Here is a 24,522-nt window from a genome sequence, read left to right as displayed (position 1 = left end):
GGGACATTTCGTGTGATTTCGTGTAACGCTACGCAACGCCATAGATAACTGTAGATAAGTATCTCTTATAGGTATTCACAGTCGCATTTTTTAATTTTATTAAACTATTTTATTCAGCTTCGATCCTCTGTTTGTTTGTTTCTTGTATGTATATATATAGTGTTTGTATGGATTTAGCTTTCGCTGATACCACTTTCTTGTATGTATGTATGGTTCGAATCTAGGAACTCGATTTTAACCCACTTCCAATTATCCAATTGTCTTGAAACCGTGCAGCCGTGCGTAGTTTGAATGACAGTACAAAGTTTTAAAAAAGATCAGCCACGAGTGGGTGAAAAAATTACCCAGTCATCAATAAATATAACACATAACCACAAATCCAAACGACTTGAAATCAGCCACTTGCGTTCTTTATGAAAACTAGTGATCCTTTAGGGAGTGATCGGAACAACCTGTATCGGCGCTGATTGTTTGCCACCATTTGTAGCGAAAGCGTAAGTAAACAGAGAAAGAAACTGTAAAAAAGAAAGTGACAGAAATACGGATAGAAAGAGATAGATTAATAATCAGCTTGGAAAGCAGACGATTTAGTGAATGTGTTTAGGTTATGTTATTTCCGGTTCTGCCACAAATGGCTGCGGTTATACCGATCACTCCTTGGAGGATCACTAACGAAACCGACAAGAAGCCGCTGCGTTCCGGTCGCTAGTCGCATCGCGATTTAAAATTAAATAAAAGATACTCGTAAAGAAGTCTGAGTTGTGAAATGTAAATCCATAAACACTAAAAGCTAGAATATACAAAAGTATATAAAGAAAATAATTTTATGCTAAACGATTTTATTAAATATGCACTAAATTATTTTCATGTTATTCCTTCCGGCCAGTAAATCCTGAATATCCTTAATCAATTATTCAATTAGTCGGAATAATTACTGCGGTGCTTACGTAATGGGCGAGATTAATAATTAATAAGATCAAAGATCACGCTGCAACTAATATTTGCCCAGCGTACATACTTACGTGCGTCTGCGGTCCTTGGAATGGGAATTTGAATCCGAGTGTGCTCGATCTTTGCGGGATTAATCGCGAAATGGAGAACTTTGGAGGATGTTTCTTTGCATTTTTTATTTCGTCAAATCCTATTCGAAGGGTAACGGGAAAGACAGAGAATCTCCATTTTTCTTGATTTTGCAGTTTATAGCATATTTTGTTCGTCGCAACTGGTACTATACAAAACTATTTATTATGTAGAACTATCGAATCACAAATATCCCCGTAAGATAACGTTACAGGTTTGGTATATGACAAATTTTGGTCATTTTCAAATGGCTGTATCTCCGCGAAAAATAGTCGCAAAAAATATTAAAAAGAAAACATTTCAACGCTTGAAGTCTCTAGTTTTTGAAACAATGACTCCATTTTTTTTCTTCGTCCACTATGATACTGTTTTATTAATATGAAGCGTAGAAAACGAAGTTTCAGAAATTTTTGCCTAGTTTGGACGTGTATGCACAGGCCAAAAAAATTTTGCACATTGTTTACGGGTAGTCTTAACTCGCAAAAAACGTGGACACTTGAATGATTCCCTGATTTTCCTTGAAGTGGCATCATGCCACTCGTGTACTTTATGAAAACGACAAAAAGCCGCGACAATATTTAGCCACCTACGACTTGTTGTCCTCCTTAATCATGTCAGCAGCTTTTTCAGCAATCATTATGGTCGGTGCATTCGTGTTTCCGCTAACGATACGGGGCATGATCGAGCTATCGGCCACTCGCAGACCACTGACACCGCGGACCCTTAATCTGTGATCGACCACGGACATCGGGTCGTCCTCTGGCCCCATTTTGCACGTGCCCACTGGGTGGTAGATCGTGAACGTGTACTGGCGGGCGAAACATTTCCAGTATTCAAGCGATGGAAACGGTAGCGACGAGCATCCCGGAAGTTTGTTTGGGTTTGGTCGAGCATTCAGCTTCTTCAGCGTTGGAGTATTTATCAGGTCGTAGAGATACTTAGCCCCTTCTGCCTGTGCGAAACAAAAGAAGATGGGTGTTAGTATGACGTTAATTACAGTAATGGCGAAAAGAAAGTTTAACCCTCGCTTGGCGGATGCAGGGTCTATCTTGACCCGTCCTAAATAACAAACTACTTGTTTTACGTACTACTGATATTACTTCGTGGAGAATACAAGGATTTTAAAACTGCAACGAGATTTGATTCTTATATAAAAGTTTATTCCGATCTGTAGACGAGTGAAATTGTGGGGAAAAATTCACCCTAAAATTCAAAGGATTCTGAAACTTTGTGAACATGTAGGGAATTTCCTCTTGATTAGAACGCAATTTTTGTTTGCTGCGCAAATTCACTCCAAGGAGGTAGAATTGACCCTTAAAAATCCGGTTAGTTTCTGATTTTGTGTTATAACTCGTGAACTGTACTTTTTTTTTACTAAATGATAGATCTAATTAAAAGAAGTAACTTTTGTCTTGAAACTTTTTGTCTATCTCTCAGGATGTTTTTTCACAAAAATTGGACATGCAATATTTGTGCAGTAAGCCATCGATATTACAGTTGCCGCTTTGTTTTAAATAATTAGATTCAGTTAGGCTTCCTTACAATCACATCCAGGTCACTAGTGTCGTTGAAGTAATTAGGAATGATGATCGGATGCTGATACGGGTCTTTTGACCGCAACTTGACGTATCCTCTGCTTCGAGGTCTCAGCAGCAATGGGTATGCCTGGTACGTGTGGTTCAGGCGCCCGACGTTCGCGTACAAATTTGCGTAGACGGCGTCCTGCAAGTTGGCATCCCCCTTAGTATAAGCGCCACCGTCTCCGACTTCGGACACGGTGCCAAAGAAAATCTGTATGTCCGGGTAATCCGCCGACTCGTTTGCGTATCTGGAAGCAGGATTTATCCGTAGGATTAGTGAGTAATTTTGACAAGCTGCGCCGTTCGTAGACACCTGAAACGGGGTCAGGAAAACAGTTTGAAGAAAAGGACCTTCTACCTCAATATACTACCCTATGTATACAATATATTTTATTTATATAAGTTTTTTTTATTATTTATTTGTAAATTTACAATCTACTCTGTATTATTTATAAATAAGAGTAATAAGTAAATGCGTTGAATTATTTATGTAAGTAATGTTAAAATCAGAATTACCCATTATAATGGCATTGCTATAAAGCCTTTGGGTGATATATGTTTTGTACTACCACGGATAATAATACTTTTTTAAACCAACTGTGTACAATTTTTTATTTGAACGCACCCAAAACAAAAGTATATAGAAACGCAAAGCCCTCTTCAAATATTCGTTTCAATTTGATCCCGACCAGCGGCGGTGGCCGTGATGGAAAACACCGGTTCTCGTTAGATCACCGAAGTTAAGGCATCACGGGGCGGTGTACTGGGGAAAGATGGAAGACCACCACCTTTTCTCCCGGTGCGTTGCTGCTGCTGGGACCCAAAGGAGAGAGAGAGGAGGGAAAAAGATGGGACTAATTTAGTTCGTTGGGCAATATAAGCGATAAGCTTGAAACGCTATCCTGTTTAAACAGAGGAAAACAATAAAGAATGAATGAATTTGATCCCACAGTACTTACTTGGTGTTAATGAAGCTCACAGCCTCAGCCAATGGTAATGAGTAGTAGATTCCAGTATGGTTCAAGGAGAATTCTTTTAAAGACTCTGTTCCGCTAGGGTCTGTTATATTAAAGGTGAAGGGTTTACTGCCCTTGTAGTCCGCTGGTGGGTCTATCACGTACGCCTGACCACCTATCGCTGTATGATCGTGAAGATTCTGGCCCACGCCGGGGGAGTCATGGACCACAGGAATACCCAATTCCTCCAGGTGGTCCTTGGGGCCGATACCAGACAACATCAACAGCTGTGGCGATTGTATCGAGCCAGCTGACAAAATAATCTCGCGATTGGCCTTCACCTTGAGCGGTACCCCCTTCGCGCGAAATTCCACGCCGTAGGCGGTCGTGGAGTGTGAATCTGCGAATTGACAGAAAATAATGGCCTTAAAAGGAGAGGCCCACCTAGAAATTTTCGAAAAGTCTGTTTTTCGATTTTTATAGTTTCTTGAAGTACAACATCTTGAAAATATTCCCTGAACGTGTCAAGTGAATTCGACCAAAATTGACAAAGTTATACGCGTGTAAGTAGGTAGGTGTTCCTCAGTGTAGCGCTCAGACCCAAAACTTTAAACGCGTTTTCCTCAAAATCATGTTTTCTAAGTCGGTGACACGTATAATTAAAAGATTAATGAACCGATTTACTCGAGGCTTTGCGGACTTATTTTAGGGTTAAAAATCTAAGCGCTATCAGGAGTTTCTTCCTCTTTTGGCCTAGATTCTTTTTTACACTCGAAAAACGACCGATTTTTGCCAAATATCGATGCTTCAACTATCGGGCTCGATAGCGCCTTTATAATTTCATATATTGTCTAAGAAATTTTCAATTTTGGATGATCCTGCACCGAGCTACGGTTGTCGCCGCAAAGTGCCTAAAAAAAGGACGTCTCGGGCATCGTCTATAACTCGCAAACCTTTCAATACTTTTTACCACAAAAAATAGTGAAATGTCCGTATGATGTACTCTTTCCAATAGACTGATGTTTAATAATAAAGGTTTATCGGTTTTTCTAGAAAAAATTCCCAAAGACGCATGTTGTTTTGACCGTTGTAGGTAGGCCTGTCCCCTTAAATGTACCTATCGCTCCATTTATCTAACAAACTCCAATTAACGAAAAACGAAAGCAACGAGCGACTCACCTTGGCACGTCAAAATCTTCTCCACAATCGTCTCCGTGCTGACGTGCAGATTCTTCCTCTTGGAAGCCGACCGAAGGAAGGCTTTTGCTGTGCTGCACCGCAGCCCATCCCTCAGCGTTCCTTGGGTGAACATAATCCCTGTTTGATTCGCCCCGTTCAGGTCCTTCAACTCGTACCCCATATCGATGTTTGCATTCACCAAGTGGTCCACGATCGGTGAACGATACCGGAAATATTCGACGGTCAAGTATCCACCTGTTTGGTGATACGGCGAGTCCTGGTACTCGGGGGTCCTCATGTCCTCGGACTTCTTGAAGTAGGGCAACACGCTCTCGTAGCTCCATCCCGGATTGCCCATCTCTTCCCAGCCGTCATAGTCTCTCTTGTTACCACGGATGTACAGCATGGCGTTCAATACGCTGCTGCCACCGAGGGCCTTAAACATTTCAATACAGAAAATCGGTTCTTCCGTTCTATGGCGATCGTTGGGGAAGTAATTCCTGACGGTTCCGCGCAGGTTTTCAAATTGACAGTTTGCAAGGAGATGCTTGGATTGAACAGGGATAGCTACTTATGGGTTGGAAGATAATTAAGAATCCTAGAATGTCAATTAAAGTGCACGATGAAGTGTGACGTCTCTGGAGTTGGATAATATAAGGGCTCTTTGGGAGCATGCTATTTATTGGGACTGCAGAGTTAATTGAATTAATTGACCTGTTTGTATGGAACAATATGTGTAGGTGCAGGAAATGGAAAGGAGTTGCAGGAAGGAAAATTTGGAAGATGTTTGTAAAATCAATGGCTTTATAACTGATGTATAGTACCTTTTCAGGAATACCTCATAGTTTTCCAAGCTTCATTGATAAATTTAATTTGCTGCAGATAATCGGCTAATCTACCATTATTATTTTATGAAATTCAAGTAGTCCTAAATCGTGCGCCCAAGAAACGAATGAACTGTATTCCTCGATCCCTACCTTGCCGCGCGGCCAGTTGCATTGGTGATTGTTCATCGCCATACAGTAGTTGTCCGACGGTTCCGTTTTGAATTTCCAGTCGTAGGGGCCTCGTTGAAGGTCCGTGAACGTTATGGGCACGTCAGTTTCCAGTGGTTCGTCCGCACCAGCCTCCAATAACAGCACCGACCAGTTTCCGTTCTCCGACAAACGATTGGCGATCACAGCTCCAGCCGATCCAGCCCCGATTACCACGTAATCGTAATTACTTTGAATACTTGCTGGCGGTATTGGCGTTACTCTGTTCTCACGATCGACTATGTCGGGCCTGTGCAATAAGACCGCCGCGTGCAGCAACACCACGAAGCTCAGTTTTGGGACGTGTGCTATTGCTGCCCTAAGCGCGGCCTGTCTATCAATGGCCTCCATCCTTTTTGATAACCAGCAAACACTGTAACAATCGTTATCGAATTTGCGGCTCCCGTGTTGCGAGCAGACGGTGATGGCTGTTGATACAACAAGTTGCGTATGCTGCGTCGATTCTATATACAGTCTTCCTCGGATTATTGGAATGCTTTCGGCCCCGGATTATCGGGAAAGACCTACCCACCCCACAGTATTGCTTCCTCGCTGCGAGCGAGGACCTGCGGTCCCGGGTACTCGGAACTAAAACTGACTTAAAAAAAATAAAATTGCACTAAAAAGTGAAAAATAATTTAATCCCCTATTTAATCCACGACTCTCATTTTTTAAGTCAGCGTCTCATCATTTGCACTGTGTAAATTTGGCGTCAACGAAGTGCGCGAAATTCACTCACAAAGGAAGTTCGGTTACCCGAACATTCCGATTTCTCTTTAAACTGTGCAAGATTGTATAGAACCTCGATAGAAGTATCAGGCAATTTTTCGTTTGTGCATATTTTCGGTTCTTCAGGGTCTATTTAGGTCCTCTACAAATCTGCACAGTTTAAAAAAAAATCGGAATGTTCGGTCGGGTAACCGAACTTCCCTTTACTTACCCCCTTTCCCGACCTCCTCTACGCCGCTTATCTAGATCTCCTTTTACAGTGCACACTCTTATAACTATCAATTAATAGACAGGTGATCCGCCTCAGCACATTTACCCCAGCGATTTTGCGTGCTGATTTCTGCGTGGTCCTCTGGCTGTCGCGAGAGGCGTCGTGACAAGAAAGCCATGTGTGTACATACGGATGCATTTATGTGATCGTAGCAGAGGTGGGTAAGACGCGATTTTTTTTTATTTTATTCACGACACGTCTCTTAAATGTCGTAAATGTCGTAAAGTGTCAGAAATGTCGTATATTAGGAATGAAAATAACTAACCCATAAAACAGGCCCGTCCAACTTCTGCTCTTGCCAGTGGCGGATTTAAGAAAAAAGGCCCAGATGCCAAACGTTCTGAGGGGCCCGTTTCTTCGGGAAAATGAAGAGATAGTTTACTAAAAACCGGCCAAGTGTAGTAGTACCAGAAATAAATGTAGCGTTTGAATACCTATATACCACCCATTTTTTGGTTTACAACTTGCGGCACACCTATTTATGTGATCAAAGTTAATTCGAAGTTATGTTTTGTGTTTAATATTACATCTTTAATGACATATTTTTGACTCGCATACATGAAAGAGATATTTCTTTTACGTCTTTGTAAAAAAAACTTTATTACTTTATTGTTCAAACGTTGAAATAATTAAAATTTCTATTTACTACATTTGTGACTATTGACACGTATGAATTGGTCTCAAAAACGGCATATTATACTTTTACGACATGCCGTAAATGCATTTACGACACGGTGAAGAATACGCTATCCACCTCCGACATACATATGGATGCATTTATGTGATTGTAGTGGTAGAGATTTTAGTGGTATTATGCGCAAAAAGTCCGACTTATATGTATGGCTTTTCTCCTTGAGCGCTAATCTAGCAGCCGCTAGAAGAACTAGGACGAAAAAGTCACACATAAGTACTGAAGAGGAGTCGGAACACCTGTCTATTACACCCTTAGAGCATATATACGATTGTGATTCTATACTTCTCTCGTTCGGACGATGCCTTCTCTCTCGCACGATGTTGGCGATAGTTTCGAGCTTTTAACGAAACCTCCATGTCTAGGTATATGCTCTAAGATTACACCGTGTTGTGTTCGTTACGCTATTTAATTTTCCCGGCATCCGTCGCCATATTGAATTTTAGTTTCAAACTCAATCTTTCATAGCTCAGAGGGCGCCCAAATAGTGATCCGTAACTCTTGCTAGAGCTTCCACCCCGTGACTTACGGCCAACAAGTTGTAACTGGTGATGGACGTTCGAAGGGTTAGAATTTCCTGCAATGCTTTCGCAATTAATTGCTTTCTGATGTGCAGACTCACAAAAGTATAAAAGTGACAGCAGAAATCACGTTGTGATATTTACGACTGGCCAACAAGGTGCATTCAATTTTCCGAAAATGAGTCGAAGGAGGGTACACGAAGAAGAAGATGGATACGGTAAATTCATGTTTCTTAAATTACCAGTTACCCATGCAATCTTTCCGGATAATAGATTCATCGTGATCGTAAAATATGTTTTCTTATATATGGCAATTATATATAACGATCGATTTCAATTACTTGGACTGGTTGTACAATTCTTGCTGAGTGCTGTATTGCTGGGTGGATTCCAATTTAGAACTTCGAATTGCAATTAATTTCTGATTGTATGATCCTTTTAGAACGCGCCTATAAAAAGCGTAGGAGGGTATCCGAGAACCAAGAAATCGAAGATCGGCTTGAGTCTCTTATTCTACGAGTCGGAGAGAAATCTACATCCTCTTTGGAAAGTAATCTTGAGGGATTGGCTTCCGTATTGGAAGCTGATCTCGGACTATTTCGCAGTAAGATACTGCGCATTTTGACCGAATGTGCTATCAAGATGCCCGAGAAATGCACGATCTATACTACTTTGGTCGGATTGCTGAACGCAAAGAACTTCAATTTCGGCGGTGAATTTGTTGATTACATGGTGAAGAAGTTTAAGGACTCGCTGAAAGCTTGCGAATGGAACGTAGCCAGATACTCGTTAAGATTTCTTGCTGACTTAGTGAACTGCCATGTTCTGTCGTGCGGATCCTTGATGCAACTATTTGACAATATGTTAGACGCTGCTAACGAAGACGGTGTACCGCAAGTTAGACGCGACTGGTAGGTAATATAAGTAGTTATTAAGAAATGTATTATAAGATCGGGAACTTTACTGCTTCGTCTTGTAGGTACGTGTACGCTGTGCTGTCGACATTGCCCTGGGTTGGAAGAGAGTTGTACGAGAAGAAGGAACAAGAGTTGGATCATCTGATGGTGACAATAGAGATATTTTTAAATAAGCGAAGTAAAAAGCATCAGCCAGCTCTGAGGGTGTGGTCGAGCGATACGCCGCATCCGCAAGAAGAATACTTAGATTGTTTATGGGCCCAAGTACGGAAGCTTAGACAGGACAATTGGGCGGAGAAACATATTCCAAGACCGTATCTCGCGTTCGATTCGATACTGTGCGAAGCGTTGCAGCATAATCTACCGACCATCATGGCGCCGCCTCATCATGAATCTTATTCTTATCCGTTGCCTACGGTGGTGTTCCGTATGTTCGACTACACGGATTGCCCAGCCGAAGGACCTCTGTTACCTGGAAGCCATGCTATTGAACGATTCCTCATAGAGGAGCACTTGAGGCAGATCATCAATAATTACTTCTACGAACGGAAAGATTGCGCAGCCCAGTTATTGAACTTCCCGTACAAGGCGAAGATACCTTTAGACTATTGCATCGTGGAAGTAGTCTTCGGCGAATTGTTCAGACTACCAGCGCCGAAGCACTTGGAAATATGCTACGGGTCTATTTTAATCGAGCTTTGCAAGTTGCAACCATCGACAATGCCACAGGTACGACTTTCTTTAAAGATTTAAATTTAAACGGTGAATGTAACGAAGCTTGTAATATAGATTTTAATCTTCTATTTATTATAGGTTCTGGCCCAAGCGACGGAGATTCTGTTCCGTCGCATAGACAGCATGGCCGCAACCGCTTTCGACCGTTTCGTCTGGTGGTTCGCGTATCATCTGAGTAACTTCCAGTTCCGTTGGTCTTGGGAAGACTGGGATTCCTGCCTGCAACGTGACCCCGAGCATCCTCGCCCGAAGTTCATTCGGGAGGTGCTCCTCAAAGCTTTGCGATTGTCCTATTACCAAAGAATACGGGATATGATGCCGGAATCCTACGCCGAATTGATTCCGCCGCATCCGGAGCCTATTTACAAGTACACGTCTGAAGGAGCCAGCTCCCTGCCCGGCACAGCAGCGGCTCACGAACTGGTCGTCTCCATCAGACGTAAGTGCACGCCGGAAGAGGTGCTGAACGTGCTGAACACGCTTCCGGGCCCCAGAGAAAACGAAGAGACCAATAACTTCAATCCTTTGAAGATCGACGTTTTTGTACAAACTTTATTGAACCTAGGCTCTAAGAGCTTCAGTCACAGCTTCGCGGCGATAGGGAAATTCCATTACGTCTTCAAGGTCCTGGCTGAGACGGAAGAGGCGCAGATATGTATTTTAAGAAATACGTATGCATTGTGGAAGAATCATTATCAGATGATAGTGGTCATAACGGACAAGCTCCTGAAAACCGGTATCATCGAGTGCAGCGCTATCGCCAATTGGATATTTTCCAAAGAGATGGCCTCGGAGTTCACGAAGCTGTACATTTGGGAGATACTACATTTAACGATTCGAAAGAAGAACAAACACGTGACGAAATTAAGCACCGAGTTGACGGAGGCGCGAGAGAAACTGAGGAGGGCGGAGAGTAGATCGGGCTCGTCGTCGGAGGACGAGGATAATAACAAGGAGAGAAATAGAGAGAAACCATCGGAGGATGTTGTGGAAAGGATGGAGGAGAAGCTGGAGGCCGCGCAGGCGGACCAGAAGAATCTGTTTCTTATCATCTTCCAGGTACGAATGAAATCATTGCTGCTGTTATAAAATTAAAATTGTTTAGAAGCAATGGAGCTAACTACAGGCTTATTTCCCTTTAGCGTTTTATAATGATTCTGTCGGAACATCTCGTACGCTGCGATACCGATGGCATAGACTACAATACTCACTGGTACAAATGGACTGTAGGAAGATTGCAGCAGGTGTTTCTCACTGTAAGTCACGCGAGATCTCTCGAGCGACAGGATTCCCTTTGCTGTAGATAACACTAATTGTTCCTGCGTTTCCTTTTCTTTTACAGCATCACGAGCAAGTCCAAAAGTATTCGTCGACTTTAGAGACTTTACTCTTCACGCCAGATCTGGACCCTCACATTTTAGACGTGTTCCATCAGTTCGTCTCCTTAAGAGCGTGAACGGCCTTCGTCACGGTAACCCATTTTATTTGATATTCCTTTATCATATATTTTCAACGATCATTGGATGAACAAGTTATGATTCTTCATAACTGTGCATTACTACGAGTTTATAACCGGGGAAAGGAATTTTATATTGTATTAAAATGAAACGCTAAAATGTTTTCATTCTCACGTGACATACGATGTAACGGTATGTGTAAATGTTTATGGTTGTTTCTTGTGTCCAAGTTTATTTCATTTTGGTGTAAATATCGATATATTTATCCTGCCTTGAGTAAATTTTCTTTGGACTTTAATGTTGGACGAATCACCAGCATTGTTGAATGAACGATGTCGGCCCGTAATCGAATGAAATGCGATGTAAATAAAAGTTCTTGAAGAATAAGGCTGTATTAATAATTTTTCTTGAACGTTTGAGCCAATGTGCCTATTCGAATGACGATTTGCAATAAACATTTATTGGCAATTTGAGGAGGAAAAAGAGTTTTTTACACTTGTGCACAGGCAAGGAAATATGATTAAATATTCAGAAGGATTCTAATTCAATATTGCGATTATATTTTGAAATTACACTGAACGTAGTAGAGTCAATTGAATGCTTCATTCAACAGCTTCCTGTGCCGATAATAACACAGTGAAGTAACTCATTGCCGTCTTCATAATCTAAAGATACAATGTTTGTTATTAATGAATGTTTAACATCGCGATATATTCATTCTTATCTTATGTACTGTATACAAGTATACAGGGCACAAATTTGATTTTACAATTCTTTCTTTTGATTTGAATTCTTTTTGTTTACCGAGAGATATGTTTCCATCGTCATTGGTACGATATTTAAAGCTGTTATTTTGCTAGGCTTCAAACTTCTTTGAACCAGGAACATGTACAAATTCTGAGACTTTTTGGGAAATGTGTACCACATTGACTCGCATCTAAGCACACGTGAAATCATTAAACTTTCCACACAAGTGCAAAAGTGTGAAATATTAGGGCAATGGTTTATATTCTTACAGAGCAGTGTACACGTTTTCGCTGTGATTTAATAGGTTCTGTCCAGGAAGGCAAAGCAGCAATATGTAAAATGATTGCGATAATGAGAACGACCCAAATCTTATCACAGCTTCTAGATTATCTAGATTCAGTACAGTCTACAAATACAAAAGCGTGGAAAAGTCACAAATTTCACAAACACGCTCTTAAAGAGCTTTCTCATTAAAAATACAATTATATATTCCCTCAGATTTCAATTTACTAGCATTGAGTTTAGTTATATAATATTAAAATAGTTTGAAAGTCATTTCTTTGCGAGTACTTACTTGAGCTCCTGTGATACTCAGACGTATTAGAGTACAGAACAGTTCAAAGAATAGGGATTTCGTGAATATTGATTCGACCAGCTCTGTATACCTAATAGAAAAAAGTAGACGAATGCGCACAGGGTGTCCCGAAATTCAGGGACGTCGCGGGACATGCAGTATCCTGATGCAAAAAGACGTCGAAAAGCCCTTTACCATTTTGGGATCGGAGGCTTCGTTTTCGAGATATTAACATTGGAGTATTAGCGGTCCAAGTTCCGGGCCGCGCAGTTTAAAGCCGAGTCAGCTGTACGCGGAGCAGTGCCCGGACGCGCATAGTAGAGCCGACCGCGCTAACCCATTTTCACGGTTTGAATCAGCGCGGTCGGCTCTACTTATTTTAATTGAAAATTAAGTAATATGATAGATTATATTAAAATCAGCTGACTCGACTTCAAACTGCGCGGCCTGGAACTTGGACCGCTAATTTTCAACTGTTAATATCTCGAGAACGAAGCCTCCGATCCCAAAACGGTAAAGGACTTTTCGACGTCTTTTTTTCATCAGAATACTGCATGTCCCGGGACATCCCTGAATTTTGGAACACCCTGTATATACCTCCACCTCGGCAATAAGAAGAATTATTTGAATTATTAAAATATAAAACCAACTTGATAGCATTCTGATGGCCTTGTATACAGACACACAACTTCTTGTACAGCTGCTCCTGCTCGTCTGGCATGAACTCTCTACTATCAAGGCTCCACTCATCTTTCACGTCTATCGAACCTTTTGGATGCAGAACGTGTACCGTTTTCAGCTGGTGACTAGGAAAGATAACGCGCTAACGTCTCAGCAATTTCGTCCAATTTACACACTAATTCTTCTTCAATCCTTACCCCACAATCGCAAACAGGGCATCGGCATGGCGCACGTACAGCATATACATGCTCTCGCAGACAGCGAACAAGTGACCTACTGCAATAGCTCCTATGTACATGTGGATGCATAAATAATAGTAATATTCCTCGTTGTCTACGCTGTAGTTAGCTACGAATATGTATTGCTTCTCTCGAGACTGATTCAGTGGCATAACAACATCAAGTACAAGTGGCATCGATGGTACCGCCAAGTAACTGAACAGCGTCATGTAAGTGTATACTGTAATGAAAGCTCAGATTGAAGGGCTGTAAATGCTTACTGCTTCGTTGTAATTAATCTCCTCTGCGGGTCGAACCGTAAGTTTAATTACAGAGAAGCGAAGGATGGCGCTTACACGAATAGTTGATTACAATCCTTCTCCCTTGTACTTTGTAGCCATGAAGAATCATGCTTTCTGGACGACTCGTGTAGCGGTTGCAGTCTTTCTCAATGGACAGAAGCACAGCCCTGATCTGGGACAAGTAGCATATCGTTTTAATAGAACCGAAGAGGACACTTTCTAAGGGAAAGAAGAATTGGCTTAGCGATTCCATTTAGGCGAAATACATTTGGGGGCAAAAGAGGCAGTTGCCCTCCCCCCCTGGCTTTTGAGAAAGCAAAAGCTTATTTTTAAAAACTGATCTGCGTTAAGTTTACATTAAGAAGAGAATATTTTTAAATTTCGGTTTTAAAATTTTAATTAAATTGGCCGTACAAAATGGGTTCCAAAAAGTAAGAGGGCTACTCCATTCGCACCGCGCGTTTTATGATCTGATTCGTCGATGTCATCGCTAGGATTGTTTTTCCCAAAGTCTATGGACGCCGTTATTCGTGGGGGGAAATTGTTGCGCGTTAATGAAACACGAAGGGGGTGAATACCTTGTCTAGGTTGATAATTCCATTCGCGTATATCGTGGTGGCAAGGATTTGGGTTGTTATCGTTGGTAAGATCTCCATAACTGTATCGGAATCAACCCCCCACACATCGTACAATCCTCTGATCTGAAAATTATGCAAAGCACAGGGGCTGAATTAACAGACGTCGAAGCTACGAAATTGAAGAAGGAAGGAAATTTCGATCGTTTCTGAAGCTAACAGATTTCTGTTCCATGCCAAATCATTGAAGTGCCTCAATTCCTAGACTACTTTTATTAAATAACTAATTTCTAATACAATCGTCAGTCACAATTTCTTCCGTATAACTTCCACTTAAAAACAATAGCGATTCTGTGAAGTCACATCCGTCAATAGCCTTATCTTCGTTAGGATTTAGGATTAAGAGTATTAGTAGATAACAACTAGTGGCTGAAATATAGATTGCGTTTCACCCATTCGCTTGCGCGGGGACAGCCATTAGTAATACACCATGCGCTTTCGAACGCGTGGTTACACGCAGCGTGCAATAGTAAATTCGGAATCTCGCACTGACTCTAAGCTGCGCCAGAAAATGACTTGAATTGGTTGATTCTTATAGAGCTATCTTCGCCTCTATCAGAAACAACTAATCCAACTCATTTTCTGGCACCCGCACAGAGTCAGTACCAGACACCGAATTCGCTGTAAATATATAAAACATGCAACTTGTCCGTCACGGCTCTACTTTCAATCGTTCAATTCCACTTTGAAGTTACGACACAAAGTGCATAGTCGAGGAGCTGTCTCGACTGATAATAACTCTCCATTCCGTCGTCGCTTTTCTTCGGGCACCTCGCGTCGTCTAATCACAATCGATCGTCCCACTTATTACGTGAAACGTCCTCTAATAAGCCTATGACGAAAGTCTCCCTTGACTGATAGTCAATTAGCTAGCCAATTTACGTGGACTTGAAAGAAAAGAGTATAGACCCCTTCATCAATGATTAATCAGCGATTTTCGTCGCAGCCATGGAGGCGCCCCGACGGCCGACGATAATCGCTCCCAACCGACCGCCGAGGGAAGAACCGAAGAAAGGATGGATTTCTTCGAGCAGCCGGCGTACGAGTGGAACAAACGACTTTTGAGCTCGGTCGGTGTGTGGCCCTTCCAGAACACCCGCGTTAAAATTCTGCTGCAGAGCTTCGTGATGGGCATGTGTATCACCGTGTTGGTGGTCGAGGTAACTACTGGCGAAACTGTTCATTTTCTGCGACTCCCGTAGCCGAGACGTCAACGATTTTTCACTTCTAACGTGAAAACAACAGGTTGCAAAGCGAATCGTAGATTATTCCAACAGATTTATTTAACGATCTTGATAAGCAGAGCTCCATGCCAAATCATCTTCGAGCATCGATAGGAGACGATATTGTGATTCTTTCAGGACTTAGTGACTTAGTTTTAGTTAAAAAAAAAAACAGGAGTTATTGTTAGAAAGTTATATAAAGCAGTTCCGAACATGAGTTCATATTGTAGGATCAAGAATAAGAGACCTCGGAGAGTCAGCTTTGGCGACGTTGGTAAGGCGGCTGCCAAGTAGCACGGAGGACTCCCGAAGATTGTGGGTTCAAGCCCCCTCGCCCCCGAGGTCCGTTTTTTCCGTGGCTCCCGAACATACAGGAATTACGAAACCTTATTCCTACAGTTAATAAATAAAATTAACTTTAGATTGTAAATTTTCAGACAACAACCAAGGCAGATCTTCCCCTTAAACGGTCCTACTCCCCTCTCTCTTTCTCTCTCCCTCCATGGCACGTCGTGACTTCCTCTCAAACCGTGTTGTTGTTTCACTTTGCTCTCGTTAGAATTCATTTCGGCAGACTTTTCAGATCAATTTCTCTCAGCCTCTTACAATTCCAACATAGTAGACTTGAAGATGGAATTGGTCACTTTGTGTGACGTGTGACACAGTGATCTGATCGTTGTCCTGTACTTGATCTGATGCGCCAACTAACTACAGCGAAAGTGGAAATGCAGGAGAGGAAATGGGTCGAAAGCTGCGATGAAATAAAATTCTCTCTTCCGGTGTTGGTCAGGTGGGTTTGTGTCCTGTGATATTCCAAATCGGGGACCGATTCCCTCGAAAAATTTTCCCCCACCTCACGCATACTACGCTGGAGCAGCGCGTCCGTGACCTCGGCGCTTCGGAGTCCAACTCACGGACACGCAGCTCCGGCGTAGTGTGCGCAAGGTGGAGAAAATTCTCGAGGGAACCCGTCCCCGATCTGGCATCACAGGTTGTTGTATCCCCGTTAGTTTAGGGCTCTCTCTGCCAATCGTAAAATCCACTAACCTAGGACAGAGAAGAGAACACTATAAAACCAAAACCCCGGACATTTTTAACAACTATTTCTTATATTAGGTACGATATCCTAAGATAAAAATTTCTGTAAAAATTATAGACTGTAACCGCAATCAAGGAATAAGGATAAAATATTTATGAATTTTTGAGCAAACAGCATCTAAAAAACCGGATCACTACAGAAAATCTCCCCGGGCGCCCTAAAAAAAGAGGACAAATCCGGGGAATCCCGGACAGATGGCAGCCCTACCGTTAGTACATACGTTGGTAAGTATATATGAACATACGGGCAGACATACCAGCGAAAGAATTGGAAAGCCAGGGAAAAATAGGGGTAAGCGAAATTATTCTAATAATTTTTATTTAAAATTGTATCTACAATGCGAGCCCCGAGAAACGTGACGTCTTTAGATCCTAAATTAAAGAATGATCGTGAATCTATCGAACGGAGGGTAAATTTTTATTATAACGCCGTGCTGTGTATACTACGTTCATGTTGATTGATGGTAATTATCCTACACTTATCACGAATCATGATGTTGATAACTGCAATGCAACCCTTTAGTAACGTTAACCCTGTAATGTTGTCCAGCGTCGGGTTACTTTCCAACGGGCGATAACAAAGTTCCAGTACCTACAGTGGCTCACACCAGTATGCGTACACTGTTTAAAATTGCATAACATTTTTAAAATTGGTCCAAACGACTTGAATTTTTTCGAGAAGCTAGAAGCATTAGTTTACTACGTGACGTTGTAATGAGTAAGAGTACACAGTGTCTTTCTCCCAAAACAACAACGGGTCATCCCGAACTGTCGCGTCACCACGCAGAATTCATAACTTTGAGTCATGTCCAAAGGGCAGGCTCGTCCTTACCTATCTCGATGATATATAAGCTTGTCTCCCTTGACCAAGGATCAGTTCTTGTATTAGTCCTAACGCCGAAACACTCTCGAGCATATTCTTGTAAAACGGTTACCGAGGTTACCGCGCGCGCATATTCGATTGTATACATGCGTGACGATTAACCATATTGGTTTGGGCCAGGAATAACACAGATATAGAGTAAAAAAGGTATGTATATATCATAGCAGCGATGCAGGACCATTATGGAAATATCATAGACATCGCGTGCATTCAGAAGAGTACGAATGACGATGAATTTATTTAAACATTCGAAATAAGCAGGCTGCCAGCGAGTCTGCTCCTAACAGAGTACTAGTGAGAACCGACCACTGTTGCGTGGTTCCTAGGGAATTTTCAGATGCTAACGCGGGTTGGTGCCCATGGAGCGCTGAGCACTCTGCTCGCGAAATGCGCGGGTGGTTTGAAATTAAATAGAATTAAATGCTGGTAAAACTTCAATACATTTCTCGACAGTTTGAAAAGATCATTTACAACAGGGAACAGTTTGTGACTTTACTAATCAGGAGTCAAAATCGTGCTGCTCTCCCAGAGTCCTGCGTCGTTGAACCTTGCCTCCTCGAACATTGTGCCCATTCCATCGTTGCGCGTCCTCCCACACCACATTCCGTAGCCATCTGGTTGCAGCTCCAAGAGACGACGCAACAGGGACATTTTTTTTGCCCCAGCTCTGTAGAGGCTTCCACTCCGCTCATTCTATGATTCGGTCGCCCGCGTATCGTCTGGATAGGTGTAGTTTATGAGTTTATATGTGAGATACACACAAATGATCGGTGTGTCTGGAGCGATTATCGAAGGGACAAAGTCGGTCCCTTTTAGCTGATCCGTAGGATTCTCTGGTGCCACGCACTATTTGCGGCGGGCCGATTTTTCCTCCGTTCCGTGGCCGTCGCCGTCGTTATCAGCCGCGGTTCCCCCCGGTGTGCGCCGTAATCATGAATAATAGGATCGTCAGCGTGAAACTGATGGAATATCATATGAACATAGTAACAGTGTAATTTAGAAGTGGAAAATTAAATTAAGGGGATCATAGAGTGGACAGATGATTTTTATACACCGTTAGCTGGTGGAAACGATCGAACGGGTGGCCGTTGTCGCGTGAGCCCGGACGGTGCAGTGAAAAGTCGCTCTCGATACGCAGACAGCTCAGCATGGTGATACGGTAAATAGCTCATCCTTTCTGAATGCCTAGGTTAATGATCGTTGTTTGTGCAGCGCGGCTCTCTCGCGATCCCTCTTTCTCCTATCGGCTCACGCTCGTCTCTTTCCTCTCCGCCGCCGAGCCGGTCGACTTGCCGACGATTCGCGCTATTTACACCGAACGATACGCGCATATAGATTCTCCGTTTTTATTTACGATACCACATGAATAATAGCCGCTCGAGGGGTGGATTACTTCGGCAGCGTTCAGCTATCTGCTGTGGAACCTCGCTCGCAATCGGAGCTGGTCCAATTGCATTTCAAAAGCGACGTAACAGAATTGTAAAACGATATGTAACTTGAAATAATGCTGTTTCGAAACCACATATAGCTCTCTCGATAGATTATGACGTTGGCGGGCTGCAGAGGCTACCAGGATTTCATTTGTTTATTGTTTATTTCGAATTCGTGCGTCAGTTGTTGGGAGGGGAATGCTTGAGGTTTTAAAGAGGTAGGGATTAACGGAGTAAACAAATGGACGAATATATTTTTTTTTCGAAATCTGATGCTGCGGAATAAATACTTTTATGCTTTGTAAAAAGTGCCTTATTTTTCTTCCAAGAAACAACATTTTTTTGGCCCTGAGTGCTTGCAGTGTTGAGTTTAAAATTCACATTCATTTGGTATAAGTAGAGTTGTTTATCAGCGAGAATCATTAGCGCAAAGCTAATTGGACGTATCGGAGCATAATTTACGCCGACGCTAATGGAAGGCATGCGTCATTGAAGTAAAGGTTGTTCAAGAAATTTTGCATGCGACTGTTTCATTGTGTAGTTATTTTTAGCATAATCTCTACCTCGTAGACAAACATTTGATACGATCAATCGGTGCAACATTTTGATAAGAACGACTGCCTGGATAAGATAATGAAACTGCTATTCCATCAGTATTAAATATGCGTTTACAGATTGCTTAATGACGGAGCTTCTACGCGTTTGGGCCAGACAGTGTCCGCTTTCTCGACGAGAGGATCAATGCCCAATGTTACGTGCCTGTATCATCGTTACTGCGAAATATTCCTTTTATCCGAACTCGCTACTTCTTTCGACGGAATAATGAAAACACGAACTAGAGATTTCTCTATGTTTAGGCAGATAGCACACAGTGGTTTAGCAACAATCGTTACACTCAATCTTTCTTATTGCAGATTGTAATTACCAATTTGCTACTCGCCGCATTGCACTTGTTCACGTTTGCTCGGCCACGCGAAGACACTTAAGACTGTTTGCCCTTATGAGTACCTTTTGAAGTACGGTGGAAGTAGTAATCTATAAGTTTTACTCAGAGGAGGATGCCAGTAACTAAACGTATTCCATGCCCTTCGCGGTAAGTAAGTGGTTTACGCATTAAGTACTCTAGGTCGAGAAGGAGATAGATAGATCGCTTAGCATTATGTATTGTGTATGCATATATTTTATCGTACAACAGCGGCAACTCCATTTGTACACTTAAACAAACTAGGAGCCACGATCGATGAGAGAACATTTCATTTTATTTATCTTCGAATTGAATGACAAACTGTTCCATCGTTTCTTTCGCTTTAATGTACTACAACTATATTTTCTGGTTCGCAACAACTGTGTTACTGACATCCACCTTCTCAGTATTGAAATAAATCGGACAACTTATCTAGCATCCTCGAATGTACCTTTATTTTATGGTGTATATCAGTGGCGCACTTAGAATTTAATCTTGGGGGAACCGAGTTGAATGGATAAAAATATTTTTAATTGAAATTCACTAGAGTTCATTAGATGATTATGGAATTTTATTTAGAGAATTAAAAATCCAGTTTGCTTTTCTTTTTACAAAGCTCAAACTACTTTGGTCCTAGTTACATTAATCTCCTTTTTCTTTGGGCACACCACTGGTATACATTTATATAAAATAATTTTTAAATTATCAAGAATTAAATGAGCGTAATTGTAGATACTTCCACCATATGAGGATATTTCCAAAGATCTTGTTTCCTTTATGATCCTATAACAACAAATACTGTAATCAGATTTCTCTGCACCCTTTCCTCTCGAATATTAACAGTGTCGATCAACTTCCAACTAACTTCTGATAAAATAGCTATATTTTTCATTGCAGGGAATATATGAATTTTAATTTCAGTGCGTAAGAGATGTAGAAAGATATAAGAAAAGGAAAGGGTGGCAGAAATACTATCTTGTTCTTTTATTTTGACGAAGAGGTCATGATAAAAGTAGAGATCAGTTACGATAATTGAAATATTTATCAAAGAAACTGCTTGTGCGATATACACCACTATGCTATCCCATACAGTCCTGTACATTTCTTCCAGATCCGACGGTGGTAGCAGTGAAAGTCCATTACTCGTGGAAGAAGGAGAGACAGTTGGCGCGCCTCATAGTCCACGCAGTAAACCTAATCATAGTCATTCGCACGCCAATCCTCATAGGTCCCACAGTTATCGTCATGAGAAACCAAAACAGTTAGTAAAATATGGAGAGCTAGTTATTCTTGGGTAAGAGATCAGTTCCTAAATGCATGCCAATAGTAGCTCGGCGCAAATATTAGCGCACAGTGATCTGGAATGACCATCCCCTCAGATACAATGGATTCCTCCCTCAAGGGGATCGAGGAAGACGGAGGAGTAAGTTCGTTCTCTTTAAGAGGCCTGTACCGAACGGCGTAAAGCGCAGTAAACATTACATTGTCAAAACGCCTCACAGCTCGCAAGCTATTCTGAACACGAAGCAACATTCTATTTCGTACACCCTATCTCGAACGCAGGCTGTTATCGTGGAATACACAGAAGACGATGGAACCGATATGTTCCAAGTTTGTACTTCTCTTTTAGAGCATCCACGCCCGCTCGCGTACCTGCCTTGCTCATAAATAACATTTCAGGTCGGGCGTTCCTCCGAATCTCCGATCGACTTCGTCGTCATGGACACGTGTGCAGGCGGCAGCGACGGATCGAACGAGGGCCGCGTTGCTCAAAGTACAATCAGCAGGTTTGCCTGCCGAATTCTTGCCGATCGGTCGGACCCGAAAATCGCGAGAATATACGCCGCTGGTTTCGATAGTTCAAGGAATATCTTCTTAGGAGTAAGTCCCGTTGACGAGGCTGGATAACCTGCCATCCTCCTACAGAGAGACACGAATTACTTTAGAAACATCCATGCGACGAAAGCCAATTGCTTTAGGAAAAGGCGACCAAGTGGCAGGAGAACCGCGAGATCGACGGGCTCACGACGAACGGAGTTCTAATAATGCATCCTCGGGGACACTTCTGCGGCGGTGAGGCGCAGTGCGGCTTCTGGCGGGAAGTCAGCGTTGGCGGCGGAGTGTTCTCGCTGAGAGAGAGTCGAAGCGCCCAGCAGAAGGGGAACGTCGTCGAGGACGAAAGTAACATCTTACAGGACGGTACGCTGATCGACCTGTGCGGTGCTACGTTACTGTGGAGATCCGCCGAAGGCCTCTCTAAATCCCCGGTAAATAAAGGGCGTCCGATTACAATTGAGATTCGTGTCGCTCCCGGGCGACCGCTCGAGTGAACCCTCTATTGTTTTTACAGACGAAACACGATTTAGAGGAATTAGTGGACGCTATAAACGCTGGGAGACCGCAGTGCCCAGTAGGTCTGAACACGTTAGTCATACCGCGAAAAGCAGCTGCAGACTCGACTCAGCAGCAACCATATGTATATTTGAAGTGTGGGCACGTGCAAGGCCACCACGACTGGGGACAGGAGAAAGACAAGTCCACGAGGAGATGCCCGATGTGTCTGATAGCTGGCTCGGTAGTCAAACTCTCCATGGGAATAGAGCCTGCGTTTTACGTTGATTGTGGCCCACCTACTTACGCATTTAGGCCTTGCGGACACATGGCCACGGAAAAAACCGTTAAGTTAGTATCCAGCGCGCCTAACGCGAATGGTGACCGCGGACCCGGGATATTTCTTAAGCCAGTGTATTGTTTGCGTTTTAGGTATTGGGAGAAAGTCGCGATACCGCACGGTACGAATGGTTACATTGCGATTTGCCCGTTTTGCGCGGCCCCCCTCGAAGGAACCCCAGGATACGTGAAACTGATTTTCCAGGACAATGTAGATTGAGGTTTGTTTAACCGTAAGCTCGTGAATATGTGTAGAAATCATTAACTTCTTATAAAATGCAAGGATTATTAAAATTAATAAAATGTAAATAATCTTAATACGAGTATATATATTCTGTTTCGAGTATATATATTCAAAGTTCTGTTTCTCTCCCTCGATAGAAATTTAGGCTGAACTTTTCTATGTACAAAGTAGCTCTGCGACGATTATTACGTATATGCCTATTGAAATAAATATATCCCTTCTTATAACAGTATTACTCGCATGTATTAATTTTCTAATGCGACTATTAAATGGATTAACTTAAAAAAAGAAGTATATGTAAATCTGAGAGAACGATTTTATATTATATCTTAATCAAACTCTGTTTTATTTCTTATCCTTGTAAATTAGCGAGAGAGACTCTGCTACTGTTATTTATGTTTATTTTTCATCCTTTGGTACTAGTTTCGAACTCTACGAATAAAACAAGTCTTCGTTCGAAGATTTGACTTTTTGTATCTTTAATTTTATTTCTTCTTGGCTCGATTCTTCTTTGCATTGCTTACTGTTCTCTTTAAATGCATTTCCTTCCTCCGCCTGTCCGGACTGTAAAAGGATTAGGATCTTTCAGGAAAATGTGGGTGGAGGGAAAGGTAAAAAGGTGGGACGAGATAAGGGAGGAATGGTGTGCGGAGCAGGGAAACGATTGAAGGGGGAAAGGAAGTGGGAAAGAGGAGGGCGGAAGGAAAGGAAGAGGTGTGGACCTGGAGAGTGGATTTTTGGAACGTGGCAGGAGTTAGGAGGAAGGATGAAGATTTCTGGAGGGGGCTGGAGGAGTGGGATGTTATGGTACTGTTATGGCGAGACCTGGGTGGAGAAGAAAAAATGGGAGTACGTGGAATGGAGGATGCCTAGGGGGTACGTATGGGGAAAGTAATGGGCAAGGAGGGGAATAGCGATAGGGGGAATAATAATAAGGGTGAGAAAGGGATTTTAAATGGGAGAGGGGGGAGGAGGAGGGAGGAAAGGGATAATTGCGAAGAAAGTAAAGATTGGGGAGGGGGTGGAAGGTAGTTGGTGTTTACGTTAATAGGGACTTGAAAGAGAAGCTAAAGGATCTAGGGGAGTGGTTGGAAGAGAGGGTGGGGGGAGTAGGAGATCCAAGGATAAGGAAGTAAATGGGGAAGGGAGGAGGTTGTGCGGATGCTAAAGGTAAGGGGATGGGAAATAATGAATGGAAATATAGAGGGGGGCGAGGAGGGAGAGTGGACTTTCACAGGGGGGTGGGGGTGTACAGTAGTGCATAAAAAAATAAATATTACATTCTTATGAAACCGTTTCCACCAAAAGCTAAGGTAAAACATAGCATCGCATAGCATAGCTTAGCTTTCAGGTGAATTCCCGGCTTAACTTTGGTTATGCAAACCTGATATTTTAGAGCTCCTGGCAGCAGGAGCGCATAATTCAAAGAGGTGGCGATTAGAGTGAGAGAGCATACTGTTTAGAAAAAGACAGAGATACTCGGAAAGGGGGGTTTACGAAATTTAGTTCGCTCTTCCGCTGCTACGAGCCGCTGGCATTTGCGTATCCATGAGCAGAATAAATTTTTAAAACGCTTTTTCGAGTATTAAATAAACAATTTTTGTGTTAAAAATGGTCGCGGAATGATCTTCAGAACCGCTAATACACCCCTTAACCTCAGCTTGCGAAAGAACAATTAAATAAATTGTATATTCACATAACCT

The 24,522-nt window shown here is 42.4% G+C and overlaps 4 protein-coding genes across 6 annotated transcripts; 2 read left to right on the top strand and 2 right to left on the bottom strand.

Annotated features, from left to right (window-relative positions):
* Positions 1–1,625: 1,625 nt before the first annotated feature.
* On the bottom strand, positions 1,626–6,233 carry LOC143369984 (glucose dehydrogenase [FAD, quinone]-like). The gene is made up of 5 exons (XM_076814545.1): positions 5,773–6,233; positions 4,796–5,231; positions 3,620–4,016; positions 2,623–2,908; positions 1,626–2,032 (listed from the first exon to the last, which is right to left on the bottom strand). Exons 1-5 carry the CDS (start codon positions 6,178–6,180, stop codon positions 1,667–1,669), a joined length of 1,893 nt encoding a protein of 630 aa, XP_076670660.1. The 5' UTR covers positions 6,181–6,233; the 3' UTR covers positions 1,626–1,666.
* Positions 6,234–8,024: 1,791 nt separating this feature from the next.
* On the top strand, positions 8,025–11,537 carry Cbp80 (nuclear cap-binding protein subunit 1). The gene is made up of 6 exons (XM_076814542.1): positions 8,025–8,259; positions 8,484–8,952; positions 9,021–9,687; positions 9,772–10,752; positions 10,836–10,949; positions 11,036–11,537. Exons 1-6 carry the CDS (start codon positions 8,220–8,222, stop codon positions 11,147–11,149), a joined length of 2,385 nt encoding a protein of 794 aa, XP_076670657.1. The 5' UTR covers positions 8,025–8,219; the 3' UTR covers positions 11,150–11,537.
* Positions 11,538–11,673: 136 nt separating this feature from the next.
* LOC143369988 (uncharacterized) lies at positions 11,674–14,356 on the bottom strand. 2 transcript variants are annotated; one of them, XM_076814555.1, is made up of 8 exons: positions 14,251–14,356; positions 13,727–13,844; positions 13,350–13,611; positions 13,122–13,277; positions 12,472–12,562; positions 12,167–12,303; positions 11,955–12,087; positions 11,674–11,815 (listed from the first exon to the last, which is right to left on the bottom strand). In XM_076814555.1, exons 1-8 carry the CDS (start codon positions 14,326–14,328, stop codon positions 11,753–11,755), a joined length of 1,038 nt encoding a protein of 345 aa, XP_076670670.1. In that variant the 5' UTR covers positions 14,329–14,356; the 3' UTR covers positions 11,674–11,752. The 2 variants fall into 2 exon arrangements, with proteins under 2 accessions (XP_076670670.1, XP_076670669.1); XM_076814554.1 differs by lacking the exon at positions 14,251–14,356 and having other exon boundaries at positions 13,727–14,055.
* A 3,801-nt stretch (positions 14,357–18,157) lies between these two features.
* Pli (E3 ubiquitin-protein ligase pellino) lies at positions 18,158–23,051 on the top strand. 2 transcript variants are annotated; one of them, XM_076813895.1, is made up of 8 exons: positions 18,158–18,670; positions 19,856–20,034; positions 21,017–21,199; positions 21,285–21,516; positions 21,586–21,786; positions 21,885–22,172; positions 22,256–22,587; positions 22,669–23,051. In XM_076813895.1, exons 2-8 carry the CDS (start codon positions 20,000–20,002, stop codon positions 22,793–22,795), a joined length of 1,398 nt encoding a protein of 465 aa, XP_076670010.1. In that variant the 5' UTR covers positions 18,158–18,670; positions 19,856–19,999; the 3' UTR covers positions 22,796–23,051. The 2 variants fall into 2 exon arrangements, with proteins under 2 accessions (XP_076670010.1, XP_076670011.1); XM_076813896.1 differs by lacking the exon at positions 19,856–20,034 and having other exon boundaries at positions 18,160–18,670.
* The last annotated feature ends 1,471 nt before the right edge of the window (positions 23,052–24,522 follow it).

The sequence above is a fragment of the Andrena cerasifolii genome, chromosome 6 (genome assembly GCF_050908995.1).
Source record: "Andrena cerasifolii isolate SP2316 chromosome 6, iyAndCera1_principal, whole genome shotgun sequence".
NCBI classification, from domain to species: domain Eukaryota; kingdom Metazoa; phylum Arthropoda; class Insecta; order Hymenoptera; family Andrenidae; genus Andrena; species Andrena cerasifolii.
Note: the sequence above shows the minus strand (reverse complement) of the source record. Positions and strands in the feature narration are given on the sequence as shown.